The sequence below is a fragment of the Cherax quadricarinatus genome, chromosome 56, assembly GCF_038502225.1.
Source record: "Cherax quadricarinatus isolate ZL_2023a chromosome 56, ASM3850222v1, whole genome shotgun sequence".
NCBI classification, from domain to species: domain Eukaryota; kingdom Metazoa; phylum Arthropoda; class Malacostraca; order Decapoda; family Parastacidae; genus Cherax; species Cherax quadricarinatus.
In genome coordinates, this window is record NC_091347.1 from 2,242,300 (window position 1) to 2,268,867 (window position 26,568).

The following is a 26,568-nucleotide window of genomic DNA, read 5'->3' on the forward strand; positions in this document are numbered from 1 at the left end:
CTATTTTCGTATAGTATTTATGGTTGTATTCTCGTTTTCTTGGTCTCATTTGATAGAATGGAAAACATATTATAGAAATAGAGGTGATTTTGATTGGTTTTACTATAAAAAGAACCTTGAAATGGAGCTCAAAATAGGGGAAATATTTTATTTTTGCCAATGTTCAAAAGTAAACAAATGATGTCGTTGTCCAATAAATGTCCAACTAGCCATTCTAATATGCAGTCATGAATGGGTTGACATTATTTGTACAATTATTACAGTATTACAGTAGTCTGCATAACAGTAAATCTTCTATTTTTGTTTGAATAAAAATTCAAAATAGAAAGCAAGAGTAATATCAGAGGGGCATGGAGACATGACTGATGAACAAAGAAAATGTTATTTTAGAGCCAGGAATGTCTGCTTTGTTCATTCTGGACCTTATTTTGACATTGTCATATTTTTTAATTTTTGTGAAATTGGCCAAATTGCAAATTTCTGACCACGTTATTGGGTAGTTGAAATCGGTAAATGGGCAGTTTCTTGTACCCAATCGATAGAAAAAATGGAGTTCTAAAGAAATAGCTATGAGTTTGGTCGACTGGAACAATGGAATTAGCCGAAAATAGGGCTCAAAGTGGGCAAAATCGCCGATTTGTAAATATTGCCATGGTTGCTAACTTCACAAGAGCGTAATTCCGTCAGTTGCGACAGTCAAGGGGTTAATACACATCCTTACTGGCATTGAAAAATCAACACTACCCTAGCTCTTTGACCCATCAGTAAAGTCCTTTATAGTTGAAAGTCAGGGATCCCCCATCTACTGCGTACAATGACATACCTCGAGCATTGTCCAAGAAGGGCAAAATGAGAGGCCGACCTCAGACATATCAAAGCCACAATAGAGCTGTCAACATCCAAACACTAAACACAGTTCGAGCAAAGGGAACCCTCTCATCCTCCTCCACAAAGACTGCAGCTTAAGCTGGGTTGCCAGATGTATGCAGAACCACAAATAGGTAGCACAGGCCTAGCTCCTTGCTGCTGAGATCCAGGAACAACTCACCAGATGCAACACAGACACACTCAACAAGAAAAGTAAAGAATGCATCCATGCAAGCTTTTGTCCCTGGGTGATGGACAAGCTTTAGAAAGCACAGCAGGGGAGAGATGGCCAAGTACTATATACGTATTTGGCAGCCATACTCCAGTCTGATATGGTAAATGGCCACATACAAGCAGAGCACAGCCCACTGATCTGCCCTCGCATAAGGTGACAGAGCAACTTTAGAATGTCTAGCACCAACAGAGCATCCACTTTAACCCTTTCAGGATCCAGAGACCAAATCTCAAGAGTGACAGCCAGGGTCCAAGAATTTTCAGGTTTTTTTTTCTTCTTATTTTTTCTTATGAAATGGTAGAGAATCTTTTTCTGAAGGTAATAAAGCAAGAACTATGATATTTGATGGAAAACTGACGAAATTACTCTCTCGCAAATTTTGATGCATCAGCAATATTTACACATCAGCGATTTTGCTGACTTTGACTCCCATTTTAGGCCAATTACATTATTCCATTTGACCAAATTCTTAGCTATTTCGCTAGTATTACTTCTATTTTATCGATTGAACACAAGAAATTGCCCAGTCAACTGTTTCAACTACCCAATAAAGTGACTGGAAATTGGTAATTTGGCCAGTTTAACACAAAGTTCAAAATATTCCAGTTTCAAAATAGGGTCCAGAATAAACAATGCAAAAATTCCTGGCACTAAACTAACATTTCCTCTGTTCATTAGTTATGTTTTCAGGCTTTACAAATTAATTCTATTTTGATTTTTTTACTCACATAATGAATTTTTATTCACACCAAAAAAATTGAAGATTTACTGTAATGCAGTGTTTTAATAATTATATAAATAATATCAGCACATTCGTGAATGTATATTAGACCCACCAGCTGATGTGTATTGGACTCGTGACTACATTTGTTTACTCTTGAACATCGGCAAAAACTGAACATTTCTGCTAGTTTGAGCTCAGTTTCAAGCCATTTTCAGTACTAAAACCAATCCAAATCATCTCTATTTCTGTAATATATATTCCATTCTGTCAAATGAGACCAAGAAATCGTGAGTACAACTGTAAAAAACATACAAAAAAACACTGCAAAGTGGCTGTTTTAATCCAAAATCACGGTTGCAGTTTTTTTTCTCTCATTATGCACTGTGTGCTGTAGGATTTGTTTTACATGGTGTACATTTACCACACAGATGTGTTCTCTCATATCTAGGCCCAAATTTACTGCTCACAGGTTATCTGAGTGAGCTGAGCTCATGGCGTAGATCTACGGTTTGGGCCCTGACTTCAAAGCCGTAGATCTATGGCACGGACCCTGAAAGGGTTAAGCTTCTTTATGTGAGAGGCCCACATCAGACCTTGATCACAAAGAATTCCCCCAAAATGTCTTTTACTGCTCATAGGGAAGGATCACACCATGGAGTAGCATATAGGAGCAAGTTATCTAGCCTGGGACAGGTAAAATGAACAGCCATTGAGCTTAATACCAGTAGGCAATAGAGACAGCTTGCACTCTAATGTTGTCCACTGCCACCTGAAGCCAGTGGCTGGTTATTCCAAGAATAGATGTGATGCCGAGCAGTACATTGCAAGATCATGTACAACATACAAGGAGACCTTGTCACCATCAGGACAACACCGACAACAACATCCATGGCTGTAATAAAATGTTGCCCTGCAGGACACTCTCCTCCAGGGCTGACTTCCACAAAAAGCAAGGACTCACCCTAGCTCTGAATGATCTGAAACTGTTGGAGAAATCAAAAGACCTGGGACTTACGTTTTCATATCGTCATGTTGATCAATAACTTCTTGAATGCTATGTTTATCACATAGTAGGTTATGCTTGGTGGGCACTGTAGTGTCATGATCAGTAGAATTACAAAAATTTATCACCTGCAATATAAATATTACAATTACTCTATAGTAATTTTGATTTCAAATACTGTAAACATATCAATTTCACTAAGTAAAACTTTACATCACATTACTCACTGAACTCTCTCTTTCTCCTAGTTACCAAACTGAATCTCGCAACAGAAAGTACATAAGGTTGAACCCTGGATAAAATGGGCCATATGGGTAAGTATCTTAACATCTGCTTCCTCTGTTAGCTAGCAGTAAATACATGCTGTGAAGCTAGTTAGATATTGTGGTTCACATCCTGGGGGAGTACCTAATAAAAAAGACCCCCCAATGGTTATCTTGATATCTTTATTATTCAATTATAAATAGCATTTATTAACCCCTTCTCATGTTAAAAAGAGAAGCCTTTGATTATTTTGTGTTTTTGGGCTTCCCTACCTCAGTGGGATACAGTCAGTCTGTTGAAAGAAGAAATAGTATTTATAGAAAAATTAATTTGACAGACAATTTTTCAATGAAATCATAACAAGGTTATCTACAAATTACAACTGATACTTGTATGTATAGGGTAAGCTTCCTTTGCATTTTCTGAACTTATAGTTTAAAAAATGCAAAATTTATTTATGATTAATAATTAAAAAATTTCTTTGCCTTGAGTGCATATGACAAAATATTCCAATAAAAATAATCTAACAAGCCTTGGATAAACTTTTTCAATAGAGAATTATTGTATTTATTGCTTTATCACTTGAGGTGTCGAGGAAAGGGGAAGTAGGAGGTGGGGGTATCAATTACATAGTACATGCAGTACTCACCTATATGTTGTTGCAGGGGTTGAGTCAAAGCTCCTGGCCCCACCTTTTCACTGGTCATTACTAGGTTCACTTTCTCCTGGCTTCACCAGCCTTTCATGAACTACTAAAAACATGCATGGATCACTTAGCACAAGTTGTGAAGAACCAATCCTCTACCTACTAATCAGGGCTCTATCCCTGATTGGTGTTTGCTAGGCATTAATTACAATAAGGACAAATACAGAAGTCTGAGGATTAACTAATGAAAAATTTACAGAAATTTGGGAACTTTCTTAGTTGAAGAAAAAGCTAAAATAGCATAAGAACATAAGAATGGTGGAACACTGCATCAGGCTTACTGGGCCATGAAAGCCGGGTCCAATTTGAACAATTTAAAAATTGTGCAAGTTTGTGTTCTTAATTGTTGGATTTATGATCCTTTAGGAGATTGTCATTAACTGCAGGTCCATTACTGAATAATGTGATTGTAAATATTACATGTCCTGCTGGTGGAACATCTTATAATAAAGAAGACAGATTAGATTAGATTAGATTTTTTATTTTGACAAATTACATGGTTGTACAGAGGAATATAACAGTTGGGTGTACATGCCAAAAGCCCCTCTGTATGCTGAGCATTTTGGGCAAACTTAAAGATGTAAAGGGTGAAGAGTAGAGAATTTAGAAAGGAGAATGGCAAATCTTGAAGTGCAAAATACAAGGAAAAAAAAGTGGAGTGGAAATGTTGAGCATGTTTCTTTCAATTTGTTTCCCCTGTTCACCTAGCAGTAATTAGGTACCTGGGTGTTAGCCAACTGTTATGCATGCCTTAGATAAAACTGGGCTTTAAATTGACCTGAGGCAAGATAACAGTTCTTAGCCTGTCAATTCAAATGATGAAGAAAAAAGAAGTGTTTATACAATAGAAATTTATTTCTTTTCTGCAGTATACAAAATGCAGTTTACATGTAATTAAATAGTTTTAGGCACAAAAGAAAACCCCCTAGTATGCAATGATGTGGAAGCAGTGTGTGCAGAGGATGAGGATACAACAGTATTATGGTTCAAGAATTAGGAACTACCTTGGTAACATTACAGGTAGTGACATTAAAGTTACAAGCAGAGGTTCAATTCCTAGTCTCGGCATGGACCACTTAAGGGATTTTAACTATGAAAATAAGGACTTTTAGCACTCAGGAGAATGACACATTAGAAGGGGACTGTTTGTGGAGGATGAGGAAGATTTATAGTAGCAAACCCCTCAAGGGAGATTCCTTGACACCAGTGAGTCTCTCTTTATCCAAGAAATTGTACCTGACATCCCCTTCCTTGGATCGAACATGACTACCCCCCATTCCTCCTGGCATTGTATGAATAATAGGGGTTTAGCATGCAATCCCTGAGTGCAATAATAAAAATACATACCATAATACAGAAGTGAAAAATGGAGAACAGATGATAAAGTTTACTTACTGTTTTGAGGAAAGGCACAGAGAGAAGAGAAGAGGTAACATTGGTATTACTATCAGGTGTCAGGTCAGGTGTAAAGCTGCAGTTATCTTTATCATTTTGCATACACCCATCACTGTGGAAACATGTTCAGATTTAACTTTTAATATCAAAGTGTCTTAAAAATCTCATTTACTGCACTTACATTTATCAGCAGAGTGCACTCTATTTAACTAGCTGCATTTTGTTTCAAAATATAGTTCACAAGTTCACATATGAGCTCTGGATGTGTGTGGTAGGAAATGTAAGACAGGCAAAAATAACAAAATCATTTTTTTTCTTTTTACAAAAAGCAAGTAATTGTTGCAAAATTAGGTGACATTTATTTCTTATATTCTGGACGGCACCTGGTTATACAGCATTCCAGGCAGACTAAGAGAAAAAGTTAAAACTACTGTACCTGACAAAGTACAGCTGAAGTTACATTATTTGAAGGCTAATATAATTAAGTTGTCTGAATACATAAGTTTATTGAATATGATGATTATTATAAGTAACAAAACTATGTACAGTATATTAAAGCAGCAGCGGATGGGTCTATGAAAGATGAGGTGAATCATAGAATTGATGAGGGAAAAAGAGTGAGTGGTGCACTTAGGAGTCTGTGGAGACAAAGAACTTTGTCCTTGGAGGCAAAGAGGGGAATGTATGAGAGTATAGTTTTACCAACGCTCTTATATGGGTGTGAAGCGTGGGTGATGAATGTTGCAGCGAGGAGAAGGCTGGAGGCAGTGGAGATGTCATGTCTGAGGGCAATGTGTGGTGTGAATATAATGCAGAGAATTCGTAGTTTGGAAGTTAGGAGGAGGTGCGGGATTACCAAAACTGTTGTCCAGAGGGCTGAGGAAGGGTTGTTGAGGTGGTTCGGACATGTAGAGAGAATGGAGCGAAACAGAATGACTTCAAGAGTGTATCAGTCTGTAGTGGAAGGAAGGCGGGGTAGGGGTCGGCCTAGGAAGGGTTGGAGGGAGGGGGTAAAGGAGGTTTTGTGTGCGAGGGGCTTGGACTTCCAGCAGGCATGCGTGAGCGTGTTTGATAGGAGTGAATGGAGACAAATGGTTTTTAATACTTGACGTGCTGTTGGAGTGTGAGCAAAGTAACATTTATGAAGGGATTCAGGGAAACCGGCAGGCCGGACTTGAGTCCTGGAGATGGGAAGTACAGTGCCTGCACTCTGAAGGAGGGGTGTTAATGTTGCAGTTTAAAAACTGTAGTGTAAAGCACCCTTCTGGCAAGACAGTGATGGAGTGAATGATGGTGAAAGTTTTTCTTTTTCGGGCCACCCTGCCTTGGTGGGAATCGGCCGGTGTGATAATAAAAAAAAAAATAATTATTATTTAGAGATAGTAATTCAAAAATGTATAGACTATTTTAGTCATATGTGTAATAATTACTGGGGGCAGAAATATAATGGTGACAATAAATGCATAAGTACAAATACTTTTTGGAATCTGGATAATTAGGTTGCATTACATATACTAGACATTTAAATTTAATCTATGTAAATTTATATAAAAGTCAGGTGTTTTTTAACAATATTTTTGAAACAGCAGTTAAGAAACCTTTTGCCCTCTGGCACACAGTTCTATATTTTTTTAGGCCTTTCATTTGTATAGAGTCTCTACTCAGATTGAGTCAAACATGTGGAATATTAAAGAGATACAGTGGAATCCTGAATATCGGCCATAATCCGTTCCAGAAGGTCAGCCTAAATTCAAAAAGGCCTAAATTTGAAGCAATACTTCCCATAAGAATTAATATAAATACAATTAATCCGTTTCAGACACCCAAAAATATTAACAAACAATACATTTTTTAAAGATTAATTATAGTTTTACATACACAAAAAAATGAGAACTAAATAAAATAAATAAATGAGTATTTAAAGCACTCTTGATGGCTTATGGAAGACAGGGAGGAGGAGAGAGGACTGATTATTGTTTGGAAGGGGAATATCCCTCAATAAGGACTTCAGGTATCAAAGCTCTCTCTGGGGTTATTTCCCCCCCCCCTGCCTGCTACACTCCCTGCCTCCCTTCCACACTCCCTATTTCCCTGCTACACTCCCTGCATGCCTGCTACACTCCCTGCCTGCCTGCTACACTCCCTGCCTGCCTGCTACACTCCCTGCCTGCCTGCTATGCTCCCTGCATGCCTGCTACACTCCCTGCCTCCCTTCCACACTCCCTATTTCCCTGCTACACTCCCTGCATGCCTGCTACACTCCCTGCCTGCCTGCTACACTCCCTGCCTGCCTGCTACACTCCCTGCCTGCCTGCTATGCTCCCTGCATGCCTGCTACACTCCCTGCCTCCCTTCCACACTCCCTGCCTCCCTTCCACACTCCCTGCCTCCCTTCCACACTCCTGTTTCCCTGCTACACTCCCTGCCTGCCTGCTACACTGTCTTCCACACTCCCTGTTCCCCTGCTACACTCCCTGCATGCCTGCTACACTTCCTGCCTCCCTTTCACACTCCGTTTTTTTTTTTTTTTTTTTTTTTTTTTACACAGGGTTTGACAAGGTTAAGGATCCCTAGCTTTATTGACAAGCTATTTACAGGTTAAGGATTCCTAACTTTATTGGCAAGCTAGGAGCTGTTACCTACATCAGCTCATTTAAAAGCATTTTTTATTGTTATGAGACATACAAGTAGGGAACAGGATGAAATTGGAGCCATCTGTGGGCCAGCATTTTCATTGATCAACTGACTTTATCTCGTTGACATCATTATGCTGTACGAATGTGTTCCATACTCTAGTCATCCTGGGTATATATGATCTCAGATGGAGTGATGTTCTGGAGAAGGGTACAGCCAGAGAGAAGTTGCTGCTTTCTGCCCATCTTGTGGCATAAAAGCTTGTTTCACGCTGTCCTCGAAGTGGGTCCAAGTGTGGTACTTTGACAATATTGGCCTTGTACATAACAGTAAGGCCACCCACATCCCTCCTATGTTGAAGGCTCTGCTGAAATGACAGATCTATCCAGGATGGGTCCAGGCGAGAGATGAGACATCTTGCTCTGTTCTCCACTCTGTCAAGCAGTTGCAGATGAGAGGGGAGGCAGGCAAACCAAGAAAGTGGAGCAAATTTCAAAGTGCGCACCAGGGTCCAAGAATTTTCAAAAGATAAATTTTTTTTTTCTTATGAAATGGTAGAGAATCTTTTTCTGAAGGTAATAAAACAAAAAGTACAAAATTTGATGGAAAATTGACGAAATTATGCTCTTGCGAATTTTGATGTGTCGGCGATATTTATGCATCAGCAATTTTGCCGACTTTGACTCCCATTTTAGGGCAATTACAGTATTAAAGTCAACCAAATTCTTAGCTATTTCACTAGTATTACTTCTATTCTATCGATTGAGCACAAGAAATCGCCAAGTCAACTATTTCAACAACAAAACAAAGTGACCAGAAATTGGTAATTTGGCCAATTTAATGCAACGTTCAAAATATTCCAATTTCAAAATAGGGTCCAGGATAAACAATGCAGGCATTCCTGGCACTAAACTAACATTTCCTCTGTTCCTCAGTTACGTTTTCAGGCTTTACAAATGAATTCCATTCCGATTTTTTATTCACATAATGAATTTTTATTCAAACCAAAAAATAGAAGATTTACTGTTATGCAATACTGTAATAATTGTATAAATAATATCATCACATTTGTGAATGTATATTAGGCCCACCATCTGTCATGTATTAGACTTGTGAGGTCATTTGTTTACTCTTGAACATGGGCAAAAATTTAACATTTCTGCTACTTTGAGCTCAGTTTCAGGCCATTTCCAATATTTAAACCAATCAAAATCTTCTCGGTTTCTGTAGTATATCTTCCATTCTATCAAATGAGACCAAGAAATTGCAAATTCAACTAAAAAAACATACGAAAAAGCACTGCAAAGTCGCTTTTTTAATCGAAAATTACAGTCTCAATTTTTTTTCTCTCATTATGCAGTGTGTGCTGCAGGAGTTGTTTTATGTGGTGCACACATACCACATAGATGTATTCTCTCATATTTAGGCCCAAATTTACTGCTGACAGCTTATCAGAGAGAGCTGAGCTCATGGCGTAGATCTACGGTTTGGACCCTGAACGTAAAGCCATAGATCTACGGCACGGACCCTGAAAGGGTTAAGATTTTCCTAAAGTGGGTCACAACATTGTCATTGTAAAAGTCACCAGCACGGCTTGCAATAGCTGTGTCAGGGTGATTTTCTTCCATTAAGGTTTGCACATCAATCCACTTTGCACAAATTTCCTTAATCTTTGAAGAAAACAACTTCCTCCATTTCTCTCTCCCCTCCTCTAAAGCAATTTCCTCAGTTGTGGCCTCTTGCTGTTGCAGATGCTCTTGCAGCTCATCAGTGGTTAGTTCTTCATCGTTGTCCTCCACCAACTCTTCCACATCCTCCCCACTAACCTCCAACCCCAATGCCACAATAGACTCCACAACTGACATAGGCTCCTGAGGGTTAGCCCCAAACCCTTCAAAATCCCTCTCTTCTACACATTCTGGCCACAATTTCCTCCAAGCAGAGTTCAAGATCCTGTTAGTCACTCCCTCCCAAGCCTTACCTATAAGGTTTATGCAACTGAGGAAACTAAAGTGACCTTTGCAAAGCTCTCTTAGGGTCAATTGAGTGTCTGAGGTCACTTCAAAGCACTTTTGAAACATTGCTTTGGTGTATAGTTTTTTGAAATTTGAAATGACCTGCTGGTACATGGGCTGGAGGAGAGGAGTGGTGTTAGGAGGCAAAAACTTTACTTTAATAAAACTCAACTCCCCCGAAATTCACTCTGGCAAGTCTGAAATATGAGCAGGAGCATTGTCTAATACCAGAAGGCACTTAAGGTCCAATTTATTTTCCAGGAGGTAATTTTTCACAGTGGGGCCAAACACATGGTAAAACCAGTCATAGAAAATGTCCCTAGTGACCCATGCCTTACTGTTTGCCCTCCACATTACACACAAATTATCCTTGACGACATTGTTTTTCCTGAACACACTGGGAGTTTCAGAGTGATACACGAGTAGAGACTTCACTCTGCAATCCCCACTAGCATTACTACACAACATTATTGTAACCCTGTCCTTCATAGGATGGAGTGATTTTTCCTCCTGTGTAATGTAGCATTTTCTTCCAAAACAGGCCTGTTTTGTCACAGTTAAACACTTGTTGGGGTTGCAATCCTTCTGCCCCTATGTACCCCTGGAATTCCTGCACATATTTTTCAGCCACTTTTTGGTCCGAACTGGCGGCCTCACCATGCCTTATTACACTGTGTATGCCACTACAATTCTTAAATCTCTCAAACCAACCTTTGCTGGCTTTAAATTCACTCATATCACCACTAGTTGCAGGCATTTTTTTAATTAAATCGTCATGCAACTGCCTTGCCTCTTCACATATGATCGCTTGAGAGATGCTATCTCCTGATATCTGTTTTTCGTTTATCTACACCAATAACAGTCTCGCAACATCTTCGAGTACAGTACTTGCGATCTGTGTTTCATAAAGATATTTGCACCTTTTGCAACAACAGCTTCCTTGATTGCCTTTTTGTTGGCCAAGATAGTAGCGATGGTTGATTGGGGTTTGTTGTACAACCTGGCCAGCTCGGAGACACGTACTCCACTATCATATTTTGTGATAATTTCTTTCTTCATTTTGATTGTAATTTTCACCCTTTTTGCCAAAGGGTTGGCACTAGAAGCTTTCTTTGGGCCCATGGTGGCTTATTTAGCAGTTACAAGCACTAAAAACACTGGAATAATACAAAATGTACCGAATGTATGTGTGGGAATGACCTCACTGGCTTGTAAACATTCGCACACTAACTGAAGGCAGGGCAGCTAAGGTGCACTCAGGCCAAAGGGACGCGTGGACGCATTCGGGATGAATGATGTAAGTCGAGTTTTTGTTCGTACGTGGGGGGAAATTTTTTACGCTGAAACGCTTCGTAAGTTGATTTTATCATTAGACAAGGCCTTCGTAAGTCGGGGGTTCACTGTATATATATATAGTATGCATAGTCATACGTCTGAATGTTTTGTATGTTGAGTAAATTTAAACATTCAGATAGTGCTTGTGTGTGTTGTATGGAACCTGGTAAGTGATCATTCTAATAGCAGATTTTTGTTGAATTAGAATGGGCTTAAGGTGATTTGCTGATGTGCATCCCCTTGCACACATACCATAAGTGATGTAAGGGTAGATTGGAAAGTAATACAAAGTGAGTATTCAAATCAAATCAAATCAAATCAAGTTTATTCTCTATAGAGATTACAATGCAGGGTTTACATATTATAGGATATTGTGTAATTTACATATTATAAAATACTAATTACAGAGAGGGCCACTATCACACCTAGCATGACTAGCCGTTTTGGGCACACTAAGATTAATTCAAAACTCTATATTGGTACAGATTATGAAGCATATGGTATTAAGGCTAAGTAACTGCATTACAGTTCGTAAATTTTGCAATGTGAATGGTTTTGTTTTGGTACAATACATAGTTTCTATATTGGAGTATCACAGGTAAACTTATAACTAGTTAAGATTCATTAGGTAATAGTTGTATTACGTATTTCTGTTTATAATCAATTGGGTGAGTGTGAGTGCGAATTGTGGGGATTCACAGATATCAAGGAGAGGTCTAGGTTGTTTTTTATGTGTGTATGATACAAGAGTATAGGCGGTTTTCATGTAGTGAGCTGATGGTAGGGTATGTCAGGGAGATAAGATGTTTTCTAACAGTAGTTTTGAAAGTGATGAATGTGTCTGCAGTTCTAGAGTTTTCAGGTAGGGTGTACAATGAATCATACCCCCGGCCGGGATTGAACCCGCGGGTTCAATCCCGGCTGGGGGTATGGTTTGTTTGCAATCGTGTCATTACGATTTCTTGAGTCGTGTACAATGAATTTTTGTATAGGTTTAGCCAGACACGGGGAGTGTCATAGGGATGTTTGTGTCTGGTGTTATGCCTATGGGTCCTGTCACAACTATCAAGAAAGCATTTTACATCAGGGTTAATATTGGAAACTAAGGTTCTGTAAATGTAGGTTGCACAGTAGTAAGTGTGGATGTTCTGAACAATGAGTAAGTTTAGATCTATGAAGAGTGGGGAAGGGGGAGTTGCCTGGGATTGGATTGCATGATTATTCTGACTGTGGCTTTTTGATGGGTTTTTACTGGCTTTAGGTGTGTGGCTGCAGTTGATCCCCAAGCACAAATAGCATAGGTGAGGTAGGGATAAATGAGTGAATGGTATAGTGTGAGAAGGGCAGCTTGTGGCATGTAGTGGCATACTATCAAAGTTACGGTACTATGTTCCACGATCAGCTCTCCTTGCACTGTATCACTCACTCATCTACCCTTATCTCACATATGGAATTTGTGCATGGGGGTCAACAACATCATATCACTTAAGGCCTCTAATAACCCAGCAGAAGACTAAAATCAGAATGGTAACAAATTCCCATTCGCGACAGCATAGTCCACCTCTATTCAAAAGTCTAAATTTGCTCACCATAAAGAACATCCACATCTATTCACGTGCCTACTACATATACATAGAACAATACATGCAAACATAAACCCTCTATTCAAACTTCTCCTCACCAACCTTAACAGGACACATGACCATAACACAAGCCACAGATCTCTTTTTGATGTACCCCATGTCCATATCACACTGTGTAAAAACTCTATACACATAAAGGGCCCCAAAATCTGGAATTCATTACCAGAACATACCAAAGTAACCAGGCCTGAAAATCAATTTAAGACTTTTCTAAAAAACCACTTACTCGGCCAGGACTAAATAATCAACACTCAATGTTTAACATTACCAATAATTCTCCCAATTACTTAAATCTTAAAACGTCAAGACAACATAGAGTAAACTGATCATCTCGTTTGTTATACATTGTAATGCGACAAATTTGTACAACTATAATGCTCCAATATCTAAATGTTCAAATTTCATTGGTTCAAATACTCAATTGTACTTCATATTGTAAATTGTTTACTGTAATTTCTACCACTGAACCTTTCATTGCTTGTTAATTTTAAGTTAATTTTAAGCCTGCCCATAATGCTTTGCACACAAGGGGCTTTTGGCATGTACACCCAACTAGTACTATACAGTAATTCCTTGTAGTACAACTATGTATCATGTCCAGATAAACTATATGAATATCTTGGAGAGGATCCCAACCATTTTGGATACTTTTTTTGTTGTGTGTTGGATATGGGTGCTGAAATTCAGGTTGCTGTAGAGGTGCAGGCCTAGGAATTTGCCCTCATTCTGTCTAGCAATAAGAGTGTTGTCGATCTTGATGTTAAGTTGTGCAACACCTGCTCTGTTCTCAAACATAATATAAAACGTTTTGTCAGTGTTAAGTGTAAGTTTATTGGCTGTCATCCAAGTAGATATTCTGAGTAGCTCCTTGTTAACAATGGTGTTGAGGGTGGCAAGATTTGGGTGAGAGATGACATAAGCTGTGTCGTCAGCAAAGACAATGGTTTTCAGGTGTTGTGATACGTTGGGAAGATCATTGATGTATAAGAGGAAGAGCAGGGGACCAAGGACACTTCCCTGTGGTACTCCAGTATCAAGTGGCCATGTTAATGAAGTTGTGTCTTTAACGGTGACATACTGATACCTATCAGTAAGGTAGGATTTGAAATATGCAAGGGCATGGCCTCCTATGCTATAATGGTCAAGTTTGTGGAGTAGGATGCCGTAATCTACTGTGTCAAACGCTTTTCTTAGGTCAATAAAAAGTCCTAATGGATCTTCCATATTTTCCAGTGTTGTGTACGGCAGATCTAGCATTTTTACAATTGCATCATTAGTGCTTTTATTTTTTCTGAAGCCAAAGTGGCAGGAGTTGAGTATGTTTTGTGCTGTTATAAACGAATATAATCTCTTGTGCATGAGTTTGTCGAAGATTTTGGATAGCAATGGTAAGTTTGATATTGGCCTATAGTTGTTTACATCTGTGGGGTCACCACCTTTGTTGTTTGAAGTACACAGTAATGTATTTTGGAAAGACTTCCCACTGTTACTGAAAGTTTCTTAAATGTTTTGGATGTGAGTGTTGAATTCTAGATTGCTGGAGAGGTGTCTACCTATGAATTTTCTCTCATCTTGCCTTTGGAAATAAATGGTATAAAATACCGACACAATGGAAATATAAACACATATGCAGTATAATGTGATCCTTTATTGACAATGTTTTGCCCACACAGTGGGCTTTATCAAGTCACAAACAGATCTACCTGGGTGGAAGGTATGTGAGAATTTATAGGACGAAGAATGATGGGTCAGGTGGAGAATGCTGCATGTAACAATCTACCTGGAGTTTACCTGGAGAGAGTTCCGGGGGTCAGTGCCCAGGCCTCATGGTGGATCCGAGCCTGATCAACCAGGCTGTTACTGCTGGCTGCATGCAATCCAACATACAAGCCACAGCCCGGCTGGTCAGGGTACCGACTTTAGGTGCCTGTCCAGTGCCTGCTTGAAGACAGCCAGGGGTCTATTGGTATTCCCCCTTATGTATGCAGGGAAGCAACTGAACAGTCTTGGGCCCCTGACACTTACTGTGTTGTCTCTTAACGTGCTAGTGACACCCCTGCTTTTCATTGGGGGGATGTTGCATCGTATGCCGAGTCTTTTGCTTTTGTAGTGAGTGATTTTCATGTGCAAGTTCAATACTAGTCCCTCTAGGATTTTCCAGGTGTATATAATCATGTATCTCTCCCACCTGCATTCCACGGAGTACAGGTTCAGGAACTTCAAGCGTCCCCAGTAACTGAGGTGTTTCATCTCCGTTATGCGTGCCGTGAAGGTTCTCTGTACATTTTCTAGGTCAGCAATTTCACCTGCCTTGAAAGGTGCTGTTAGTGTGCAGCAATATTCCAGCCTAGATAGAACAAGCGACCTGAAGAGTGTCATGGGCTTGGCATCCCAAGTTTTGAAGGTTCTCATTATCCATCCTGTCATTTTTCTAGCAGATGCAATTGATACAATGTTATGGCCCTTGAAGGCGAGATCCTCTAACATGATCACTCCCAGGTCTTGGACGTTAGTTTTTTGCTCTATTTTGTGGCTGGCATCTGTTTTATACTCTGATGAAGTTTTAATTTCCTCATTTTTACCATATCGGAGTAATTGAAATTTCTCATCGTTGAACTTCATATTGTTTTCTGAAGCCCATTGAAAGATCTGGTTGATGTCTGCCTGGAGCCTTGCAGTGTCTGCAATGGAAGACACTGTCATGCAGATTCAGGTGTCATCTGCAAAGGAAGACACGGTGCTGTGGCTGACATCCTTGTCTATGTCAGATATGAGGATGAGAAACAAGATGGAAGCGAGTACTGTGCCTTGTGGAACAGAGCTTTTCACCGTAGCTTCCTCAGACTTTATTCTGTTGACTACTACTCTGTGTTCTATTTGTCAGGAAATTATAGATCCATCTACCAACTTTCCTGTTATTCCTTTGGCATGCATTTTATGCACTATTACACCATGGTCACATTTGTCAAAGGCTTTTGCAAAGTCTGTGTCTATTACATCTGCATTCTTTTTGTCTTCTAGTGCATGTAGGACCTTGTCATAGTGATCCAGTAGTTGAGACAGACAGGAGCAACCTGCTCTAAACCCATGTTGCCCTGGGTTGTGTAACTGATGGGTATCTAGATGGGTGGCAATCTTGCTTCTTAGGACCCTTTCAAAGATTTTTATGATATGGGATGTTAGCGCTATAGGTCTGTAGTTCTTTGCTATTGCTTTACTGCCCCCTTTGTGAAGTGGGGCTATGTCTGTTGTTTTTAGTAACTGTGGGACGACCCCAGTGTCCATGCTCCCTCTCCATAGGATGTTAAAAGCACGTGATAGGGGCTTCTTGCAGCTCTTGATGAACATGGAGTTCCATGAGTCTGGCCCTGGGGCAGAGTGCATGGGCATGTCATTTATCGCCTGTTCAAAGTCATTTGGCATCAGGATAACATCAGATAGGCTTGTGTTTACCAAATTCTGTGGCTCTCTCATAAAAAATTCATTTAGATCTTCGACTCTCAGTCTGGTTAGCGGCTTGCTAAAAACTGAGTCATATTGGGACTTGAGTAGCTCACTCATTTCCTTGCTGTCATCTGTGTAGGACCCATCTTGTTTAAGTAGGGGTCCAATACTGGATGTTGTTTTTTACTTTGATTTGGCGTAAGAAAAGAAATCCTTTGGGTTTCTTTCGATTTCATTTATGGCTTTTAGTTCTTCCCGCAATTCCTGACTCCTATAAGATTCCTTTAGCTTTAGTTCAATGTTTGCTATTTCTCTGACCAGTGTCTCACTTCGCATTTCAGATATATTGGCCTCTTTTAGCCGCTCTGTTATTCTTTTCCATCGCCTGTAAAGGGAGTGCCTGTCTCTTTCTATTTTACATCTACTCTTCCTTTTTCTTAAAGGAATAAGCCTTGAACATATATCGAGTGCCACAGAGTTAATCTGTTCTAGGCATAAGTTGGGGTCTGTGTTGCTTAGTCTATCTTCCCAGCTTATATTGTTTAGGACTTGGTTTACTTGGTCCCACTTTATGTTCTTGTTATTGAAGTTGAATTTGGTGAAGGCTCCCTCGTGACTGATCTCATTTTGTCAGTCTGGGGCTCTGCACATACATGTCTGAACCTCGATTATGTTGTAATCTGAGTATATTGTTTTTGATATGGTGACATTTTATATCAGATCATCATTGGTAGTGAAGATGAGGTCCAGTGTATTCTCCAGTCTAGTAGGCTCTATTAGAGTTATAGAATCTAATATCTTGGGTAGCTTGAAGGAGAGATTGGATATGTATATGAGTAGACCTTCTGTAGTGTTCCTCCATTCTTACGTTCTTACGTGGGATAGTGATGAAAAAGTTTCTTGGCAAGGGGTTCAGCTATGTTATAGAAGCCGTTGTTCTGGCTGAAGTTGTTGGATGTACAGGTAAGTGATGATTCCAGGATTCTTCGGTATTGAATGTTGTCTTCTCTGGAGATAAGTCTTGCGTTTCTGTAGTTGATTAAATGGTTGTGTGAATTTCGGTGTTGAACACAGGCATTCCTTGAGTAGTCAGATCTGCCTGCGTACTGGTGTTCTGAAATACGTGTTTGGAGGTCTCTTGATGTTTCACCCATGTATAACTTGCTGCAGCCATTACAAGGGATTCTGTATACCCCAGCAGAGGATAGAAGCTTGTCCTGTCTATTACTGGTAATGTCCTTGATGGTTGTGGTTGTGGAGGTAGATACTTAGAATGAGGTATTGGAAAAGATGTTGGAAATGTGTTTGGCAATGGAGTTGGCGGGGAGGACTATACATATATATCTCTTCTCGGCAGTGTCTTCTGGGTGTGTTGAAAATGTTTAATGCCCATCGTCTGCAGTCTCTGATGAAGTGACAAGGATAGTGAACTTTGGAAAATACTTGTTCAATTATAATGCATTCTTCCTCAAGGAACTCACTACTGCAAATTCTGAGTGCAAGCAGGAAAAAGCCTATAATTACACCACGTTTAGTTTTGGTGTCGTGGTGAGAGCAGAAGTGGAGAAGATCGTGTTGGTTGGTAGGTTTTTGATAGACTTTAAAATGAAGTTCATGGTCACCTTGCAGAGAACATCAAGGAAAGGAAGAGTGTTGTCAACTTCTTCTTCTAGTGTGAACTGGATTGAGGGCTCAACCTGGTTGAGCTTGTGTTGGAGAGCTTGAACATTGAAGCGTCTAGGAGTTATGATGAGAATGTTGTCAACATAATGGAGCCAGGTGACAGACGAGGGAATAATGGTGGAAAAACAAGTATTTTCCAAAATTCACTATCCTCGTCACTTCATCAGAGACTGCAGACGACAGGCATTAAACATTTTCAACACACCCAGAGAAGACACTGCTGAGAAGAGATAGTCCTCCCCACCAACTCCATTGCCAAACCCGTTTCCAACATCTTTTCCAATACCCCATTCCAAGCATCTACCTCCACACCCACGACCATGAAGGACATTACCAGTAATAGACAGGACAAGCTTCCATCCTCTGCAGGGGTATACATAGTCCCTTGTAATGACTGCAGCAATTTATACATGGGTGAAACATCAAGAGACCTCCAAACACGTATTTCAGAACACCAGTACGCAGGCAGATCTGACGACTCAAGGAATGCCTGTGTTCAACACTGAAATTCACACAACCATTTAATCAACTACAGAAACGCAAGACTTACCATCAGAGAAGACAACATTCAATACCGAAGAATCCTGGAATCATCACTTTTCTGTACATCCAACAACTGCAACCAGAACAACAGCTTATATAACATAGCTGAACCCCTTGCCAAGAAACTTCTTCATCACTATCCCACGTAAGAACATAAGAATGGAGGAACACTGCAGAAGGTCTACTCATATACTTATCCAATCTCTCCTTCAAGCTACCCAAGCCATTATATTCTATAACCCTACTCGGAAGATTGTCACATGCAGCATTCTCCACCTGACCCAGCATTCTCATCCTGACTTCATCCTATAAATACTCACGTGCCTTCCACCCAGGTAGATCTGTTTGTAACTTGATAAAGCCCACTGTGTGGGTGAAATGTTGTCAATAAAGGATCCCATTATACTGCATATGTGTTTATATTTCCATCTTATCTTTGTGTATATTATTTACCTTCATATTCAATGGCATTTTTAGCTTTATTCCTAAATACTATGTAGAAGGTTTTATCAACACTGAATGCAAGTTTGTTAGTTGTTATCCAAGTAGATATCTTTATGAGCTCATCAGTAACCATGTTGTTAAAATTTAACAAAACCCAATGTTGCAGTTCATATGAACATCAGTCTAGGTTGAATCTTCAAGAATGACTCTCTTCCAAGAATCACTTCTCCAGCCTTAACTGTTCCAAAATTAAGTTTTCAGACTGATTATATATTAAGTACCCTGGTATAACCCTAATATAAGTAATGGTACTAGCTACCAGCACTGCCAACAAAATAATAATGTACTGTATTCAAGTACTTCTAACCTTAGAGTGCCTGTAAGTTTTGCATTGATGCAGTAACTGGGACCAAAAGTATTGTCACTAGTGAGGTATGCTGTAGGGTAGATGGGATCATGCATATGTCCATATTCTTCAAATACTCCCCATCTGAATTTTGCCCATTCATGAACCAGTAATTTACCTGAGGAAAAGAAGCTTAGTTTAATGTAATAAATTATTTTAGTCTTTCCCCACTTGGCTGCCTTAGATCTGTTATACAAACCCAAATTCTGTAGCCAGAAACACCAAACTTAATCAGAAATATTTGTTTTTTCCGAAACCTGGTGAAGGAGTTGGAACCTTTCACATTTAAAAGAGATAACATGGCCTGCTCATGCACAGTCTTGCCGGCATCAGTACCCTCAGGCATGAAGGACCCCTTGTAGGCTGAAGAATTGAGACACTTATGCAACATATGGGAATCTTTATTGAAGAAACGTTTCGCCACACAGTGGCTTCATCAGTCCAATACAAAGCAGAAATGGGTAAGGAGAGGAGGAGTTTGAGATAATCAGTCCCTCAGCCTGGAATCGATGTGTTCAGTCCATCACTCTTGTAGGAAGTACAGCATAGGGCCAGAGAGATGGCTTATATACTGCAGTCAGGTGAGTCGAAGCAGGAGGAGGCGGGATCACAGTAGGACCTGCCACTAGTGTAAGTAGGTCGTCGTCAAAAGGTTGGACAAGTGTTGAAGTCTTTGTACCAAGATCCCATGATGTTGCAGTGTCTGACAGATGTGATGATTTTTTTTTTTTTTTGAAAACCGACAAGTTGAAGAATTGAGACACTTATGCAACATATGGGAATCTTTATTGAAGAAACGTTTTGCCACACAGTGGCTTCATCAGTTCAATACAAAGCAGAAATGGGTAAGGAGAGGAGGAGTTTGAAGTAATCAGTCCCTCAGCCTGGAATCGATGTGTTCAGTCCATCACTCTTGTAGGAAGTACAGCACAGGGCCAGAGAGATGGCTTATATACTGCAGTCAGGTGAGTCGAAGCAGGAAGAGGCGGGATCACAGTAGGACTCCTCCTCTCCCTACCCTTTTCTACTTTGTATTGGACTGATGAAGCCACTGTGTGGCAAAATGTTTCTTCAATAAAGATTCCCATATGTTGCACAAGTGTCTCAATTCTTCAACTTGTCGATTTTCAAAAAAAAAAATTCATCACACCCTTGTAGGCTCAAGCCAGATTTCCCTTGAGGGGCTCATGATCCAAGAAACTGGAGCTACCCTCTTCTTCCATGGCTCAACCCTCTGTCATAGTGTTTAAGCTGAATGTTCAGTGACAGAATTACCATACTACAAAAATATGCAGTGCTTATTTTTGTATGAGAAATACAGTACAGTAAAGCAATATAAATAATGAGGATTATGCTTTACAATACTGTGCTGTCCAGTGAGTTTTGGGTATTAAATTTTGGTATTAATTACATTAAATATTTTGTTAAGACTCAGTTACAATACTGTCAAATAATAGTTACAAACTATTTGTTATAGTTATACCAATGCAAAGTTTATTTCCAATCAATTAGTACTGTATACAGTTACAAAGGACTGAGATCATCATCAGAGTTTGAGCCTATGAGTTTTGAAGGATGAAAAACCACTTTCTGTAGGATTCAATGAGCAATCAAGACTGCTATTACCCCATATCAGCTATTGCTAGTCATGTTATGATGATTGGCAGGTGTTGTCAGGCAAGACCCAATAGGGACATAGTAGATGGCATTTTCATTATTGAATAGAAAGTGCAACAAAGTTAATAGACATAAAAGTGGTGGGAGGTTCTAAAACTGATGGATTAGAAGATAAAACACCCATAGTCATTTATCAAACACTACACAAGTTAGTTTTTCATTTGTCAGAACATATATGTAACTGTAGCTTACCAAACTGCAATTTCACTCTTAACTAACTTAAAGCATTATTCATTGAAAATATCTTTTATTAAGTTCTAACATCAAAACAAATCAAATGCTCCTTTAAACACATACTGCACCTTGATATTCCATATCAGCATTAGAAAAGAGGAAACCATCAGAGAAGTAGATGAAGTCTCCAGGTTCTCCACAGCCTCGGGGTTGTTGGGTCCAGGGGTTGTCTTTGAAGAGTGGGTCTTGGGGTCCCAACCTCAGGTGAGCATCATCCCACCCCAACCACTGGGAATTGCTAACAATATTGATCCCAGTGCATGACCAGGGAATTACAATTGTCACCTCTCCAAAGTAGAGCTTGTTGTTTGTAGCATTATACAATATTTCAGAAGCATATCCAATCATATCCTGAAATGAAGAAGTTATTTAAATTTATTTATGGAATTGAAACATGAATACATGTATTCTAAATGAAAGGGACAGAGAAATCTCAAGTGTAGTGCCATGCTTCTGTTACTGTAGTATTTCTAAGCTGGGTTCTTGTAACTCAATTGGTAGGAATGTCAGCTCATCTGAAGGACAGGTATTAAGTCCTCGGACAAGTGGAAACATTTGGCACGTTTCTTCACACTTATTGCCCCTGACAGTTAAATGATGACAGTGGCTTGATTGGATTATCCTCAGCTACTAACCTTCCAGTTAATAATCAAAATGTGAAGTAAAAGGACACAAGTGCAACTAATGTGACATTTTATTGTGGCAACGTTTCACTCTCCAGGAACTTTATCAAGCCATTACAAACAATACATGGACACAGAGGGTATATATAGGCTCAGAGTGAGGTGCGATACTAGTGGTAGTGGTAGTAGTAGTGACAAAAGTTGTAGTAGTAGTAGTAATACAATATGGTAGAGCAATTAAATTGTACATGAGTAAAAGGATATAAAAGCTATTACTTGGGTAACATAAAAGTAGGTTGGACAAATACAGACTGGATAGAGGCAGCCTGTTTCAGTGATCACTCTCTGTAATGTGCTTTGTGTAGTATAACAGGAGAGACTATGTGATGGCAGGGTTTACTGTTTTCAGGAGGATTCTTGGTAAGACTTCAGAGATGATGAAGCTGCCGTTGTTTTGTTTAATTGTATTCGAAACAGCGATCAGTGCTGATTCGAGGCACTTGCGTCTGCGGAAATTAGTTTCTTTGATCACTAATTGGGCGTCCCTGAATTTCATGAGATGATTGGTGGAATTTCAGTGTTGTACACAGGCGTTGTTCAAGTTATCGTTCCTACATGCGTAAATGTGTTCATTGAGGCGGGTGTCAAGGTTTCTTGCTGTTTCATCTACGTAAATCTTGTCACAGCCTCCACAGGGTATAGTTTAAACTCCTGGGTTGAATGGTTCATGGTGCTTTGATTTTGTCCTGGTTAGATCCTTTATTGAAGTGCTAGAAGCGATGGCGACTCTGGTGTTAGCTTGTGAAAGTACTTTAGAAACATTCAGTGCAACCTGGCTGTTGGGAAGAATTATAACTTTGTTGGGAGTGGTGTTGGTGCATGGAGAATTAATGATCTGAAGAGCTCTTCAGCTCTTTGGCAGCTTCACCATCTCTGAAGTCTTAGCAAGAATCCTCCTGAAAACAGTAAACCCTGCCATCACATAGTCTCTCCTGTTATACTACACAAAGCACATTACGGAGAGTGATCACTGAAACAGGCTGCCTCTATCCAGTCTATATTTGTCCAACCTATTTTTATGTTACCCAAGTAATAGCTTTTATATCCTTTTACTCATGTACGATTTAATTGCTCTACCATATTTTATTACTACTACAACTTTTGTCACTACTACTACCACTACCACTAGTACTGCACCTCACTCTGAGCCTATATATACCCTCTGTGTCCATGTATTGTTTGTAATGGCTTGATAAAGTTCCTGGAGAGCGAAACATTGCCACAATAAAATGTCACATTAGTTGCACTTGTGTCCTTTTACTTCACATATTGTCGGTAATTCTACCAACTTTATTACAATAATCAAAATAAAATCTTCATCATACTTGTGCTCACCAGGAGAAATCAAACTAAATCCAGAATACATTTAACTTCAGACAATGAAACTTGAGAGAAGCTATGCTATGTCTCTTCACACACTGTAGTCAGTTAAAGGAAAGGTAATCTTGCACTCTACCAAGTGGATTATTATTATGTTTAGGGAAAAGTACTTAACTAACAGGGGTCATACAATGCTTGGAGAAAGGAAAGCGATCAGTTTTGATACAAGGAAAGGAAGGGTATGTACAATTTAATTGATCAAAAGCCTCTTTCTTGCATCAAAGAACCTCGCTTGAGCAGTCAACCCAGCTGCCGCATGCACATAAAGGCTCCCATACACCAAAGTCAGTGTGGCATTGTTTCTGGGCGAGTGACCATCACCCCACACGTTCATGTGATACATTTTGTATTAATCGATTCTTTTTTGTGCTTGCAACTGCTAAATAAGCCACCATGGGCCCAAAGAAAGATCCTAGTGCCAGCCCTTTGGCAAAGAAAGTGAGAAACACGATAGAATTAAAGAAAGAAATCATCGCAAAATATGAAAGTGGAGTGCATGTGGCCGACCTCAGCAGGATGTACGGGAAGCCCCATTCAATGCTCAATTCCATTGTGGTGAAGAAAAAGGAAATCAAGGAAGCTGTTGTTGTGAAAGGGGTAGATATGCTCACAAAAAAGAGATCACAAATAATCGAAGATCTTGAGAATTTGTTGTTGGTGTGGATCAACCAAAAACAGTTAGCAGGAGATAGTGTTATGCAGTCAGTAATTTGTGAAAAGGCAAGGCAGCTGCATGCCGATCTCGTAAAGAAAATGCCTGGAACAAATGCTGATGTTAGTGAATTTAAGGCCAGCAAAGGCTGGTTTGAGAGAGTTAAGAAGCGTAGTGGGACACACAGTGTGGTAAGACATGGCAAGGCTGCAAGCTCTGACAAATGTGCGGCTGAAAAATTTGTGCATGAATTCAAGGTGTATGCAGAGGATGAAGGATTCCTCCCCCAACAAGTGTTCAGTTGTGACAAAACAGGCCTTTTTTGGAAGAAAATGCCAAAGAAGACCTACATCACACAGGAGGAAAAGGCACTGCCAGGACACAAGCCTATGAAAGACAGGCTAACTCACTTGTTCTGTGGTAATGCTAGTGGGGATTTCAAAGTGAAGCCTTTACTGGTGTACCACTTTGAAAATCCTAGTGTGTTCAAGAAAAACAGTGCTGCCAAGAGTAAACTGTGTGATGTGGAAGGCTAACAGTAAGGCATGGGCCACAAGGGAAATTTTCCTTGATTGGTTCAATAAAGTGTTTGGCCTGAGTGTGAAGGAATACCTCCTGGAAAATAAATTGTCACTCGAGTGCCTCCTGGTAATGGACAATGCTCCTGCTCATCCTCAAGACTTGGATGACCAAATGGTGGAGGAGTTTAGTTTCATTACAGTGAAGTTCTTGCCCCCTAATACCACTCCTCTCATCCAGCCCATGGACCAGCAGTCTATGTGTGGCCAGCAGTAACAGCCTGGTTGATCAGGCCTGGTCACAGACCAGGCCACGGAAGTATTGACCCCGAAACCCTCTCCAGGTATACTCCAGGTTACAGGAAAGTGGGTGCAGGAGAGAAGAAGAGCAACTGGTGGAATAATGAGGTAAAGAGAATAGTAAGAGAGGAAAACTTAGTATATGAGAGGTTTTTACGAAATAGAAGTGATACAATGGAGGAATATATGGAGAGAAAAAAGAGAGGTTAAGAGAGTGGTGAATTAATGTAAAAAGAGCAAATGAGAGAGTGAGTGAGATGTTATCAACAAATTTAGTTGAAAATAAGAAAAAGTTCTGGAGTGAAATTAATAAGTTGAGAAGCCTAAGGAATGAATGGATTTGACAGTTGAAAATAACAGAGGAGAACTGTTAGATGGAGAGTTAGAGGGAATATTTTGAGGAATTGTTAAATGTTGATGAGGATAGGGAAGCTGTGATTTTGTGTATTGGGCAGGGAGGAATAATATCTTTTAGGAGTGAGGAAGAGTCAGTTGTGAATGTGGGAGAATTGCGTGAGGCAGTGGGCAGAATGAATAAGTAAGTAAGTAAGTAAGTAAGTTTATTCAGGTATACACAAATACAGTTACATAGAATTATCATACATAGCAGCATATGTGTAGAGAACCTAGGATAACCCAAAAAAGTCAGACGGAGTGACTTATTACCATTGGGGTCCTTTTACCTTATTATTATAATATAAAGGTTATAATATTTTCTTATTATTCTACAATGAAGATAACATCTTATTATCATACTAAAAAGACTATCTACTACACGAGGGTCATTAAGACTATCTACAATACGAGGGTCATTACTAGGAATAAGGTAAAATTTACACGTATGTTAGCTAAAAAATAGAAAATCATTCCCCTCCCTTTCTGTAGCTACATTCATCAGACACCTTTTGGCACTCTTCTTGAACTGGTTCATGCTATGACTGGCTTTGACATGTGCGGGCAGTCTGTTCCATTCCTTTATTGCTGTACAATAAAAGGTGTTTGATGCCTGGCCAATGACTGTGGGAACTACAAAGTTGTGCTCTCTCCCCCTAGTACTATGATTGCTTTGGTTCCCAACCTTGACAAAATTGACAGCAAGATATTCTGGACACTGTTTGTGAGCAATTTTATAAACATGATTTAGCTTCAGTTGTTTTACTCTGTCTTCAACATTCAGCATATCCAACTGCTGTAATTCATCCTGGCCTACATGTTCTCTTGGTCCCAGCCCCAGGATGAATCTTACGATTTTGTTCTGGGTGATTTGCAGTCTATCTTTCAGTTTTTTGTCAAGGCAGAGTACCATGAAGAGCAAGCGTAATCCATATGGCATTGTATAAGGGCTAGACATAGGGTCCTGCGAGCCTCAGTAGGTAGACACTGTGCTTGTCTATACAGGAACTTCAGTCTGGCATTCGCTTTCTTTACTACACTGTTCCCTATCAATTCTCCTGACATGCATGGGTCAAAGGGGATTCCCAGATATTTTACTGATGAAACCAAAGTGATGGGCTCCCCATTACACTGAACATTAAAATTATTTACCCTTCTCAGTTTATGTTTCGTGCCAAAGAGAATGGCTTCAGTTTTCCCTAGGTGTTATGATAGTTTGTTGTCTACTAACCATTTGCTGCAGGACTCCAGTTCCAATGTTAAAACATTAGCAATATCTTGTGGGTCTTTACCTGTCACTAACAGAGCACTGTCATCTGCATACAGTAAGAGTTTGCACTTGACACTGATAGGCATATCATTGACATAACATAAGAATAATAAGGGACCC

At 39.7% G+C, this 26,568-nt stretch overlaps 1 protein-coding gene across 2 annotated transcripts in view; it reads right to left on the bottom strand.

Moving 5' to 3' along the window:
• Positions 1–26,568, bottom strand: part of LOC128700829 (calcium-activated chloride channel regulator 2) — a 134,454-nt gene that overhangs the window by 83,023 nt on the left and 24,863 nt on the right. For both annotated transcript variants that reach the window (XM_070097018.1, XM_070097019.1), the window contains exons 2-5: positions 21,321–21,603; positions 19,303–19,459; positions 5,195–5,306; positions 2,842–2,957 (exon numbers count right to left, since the gene is read on the bottom strand). In XM_070097018.1, the coding sequence (XP_069953119.1) occupies positions 2,842–2,957; positions 5,195–5,306; positions 19,303–19,459; positions 21,321–21,603 (668 nt within the window). The remainder of the gene's footprint in view (positions 1–2,841; positions 2,958–5,194; positions 5,307–19,302; positions 19,460–21,320; positions 21,604–26,568) is intronic.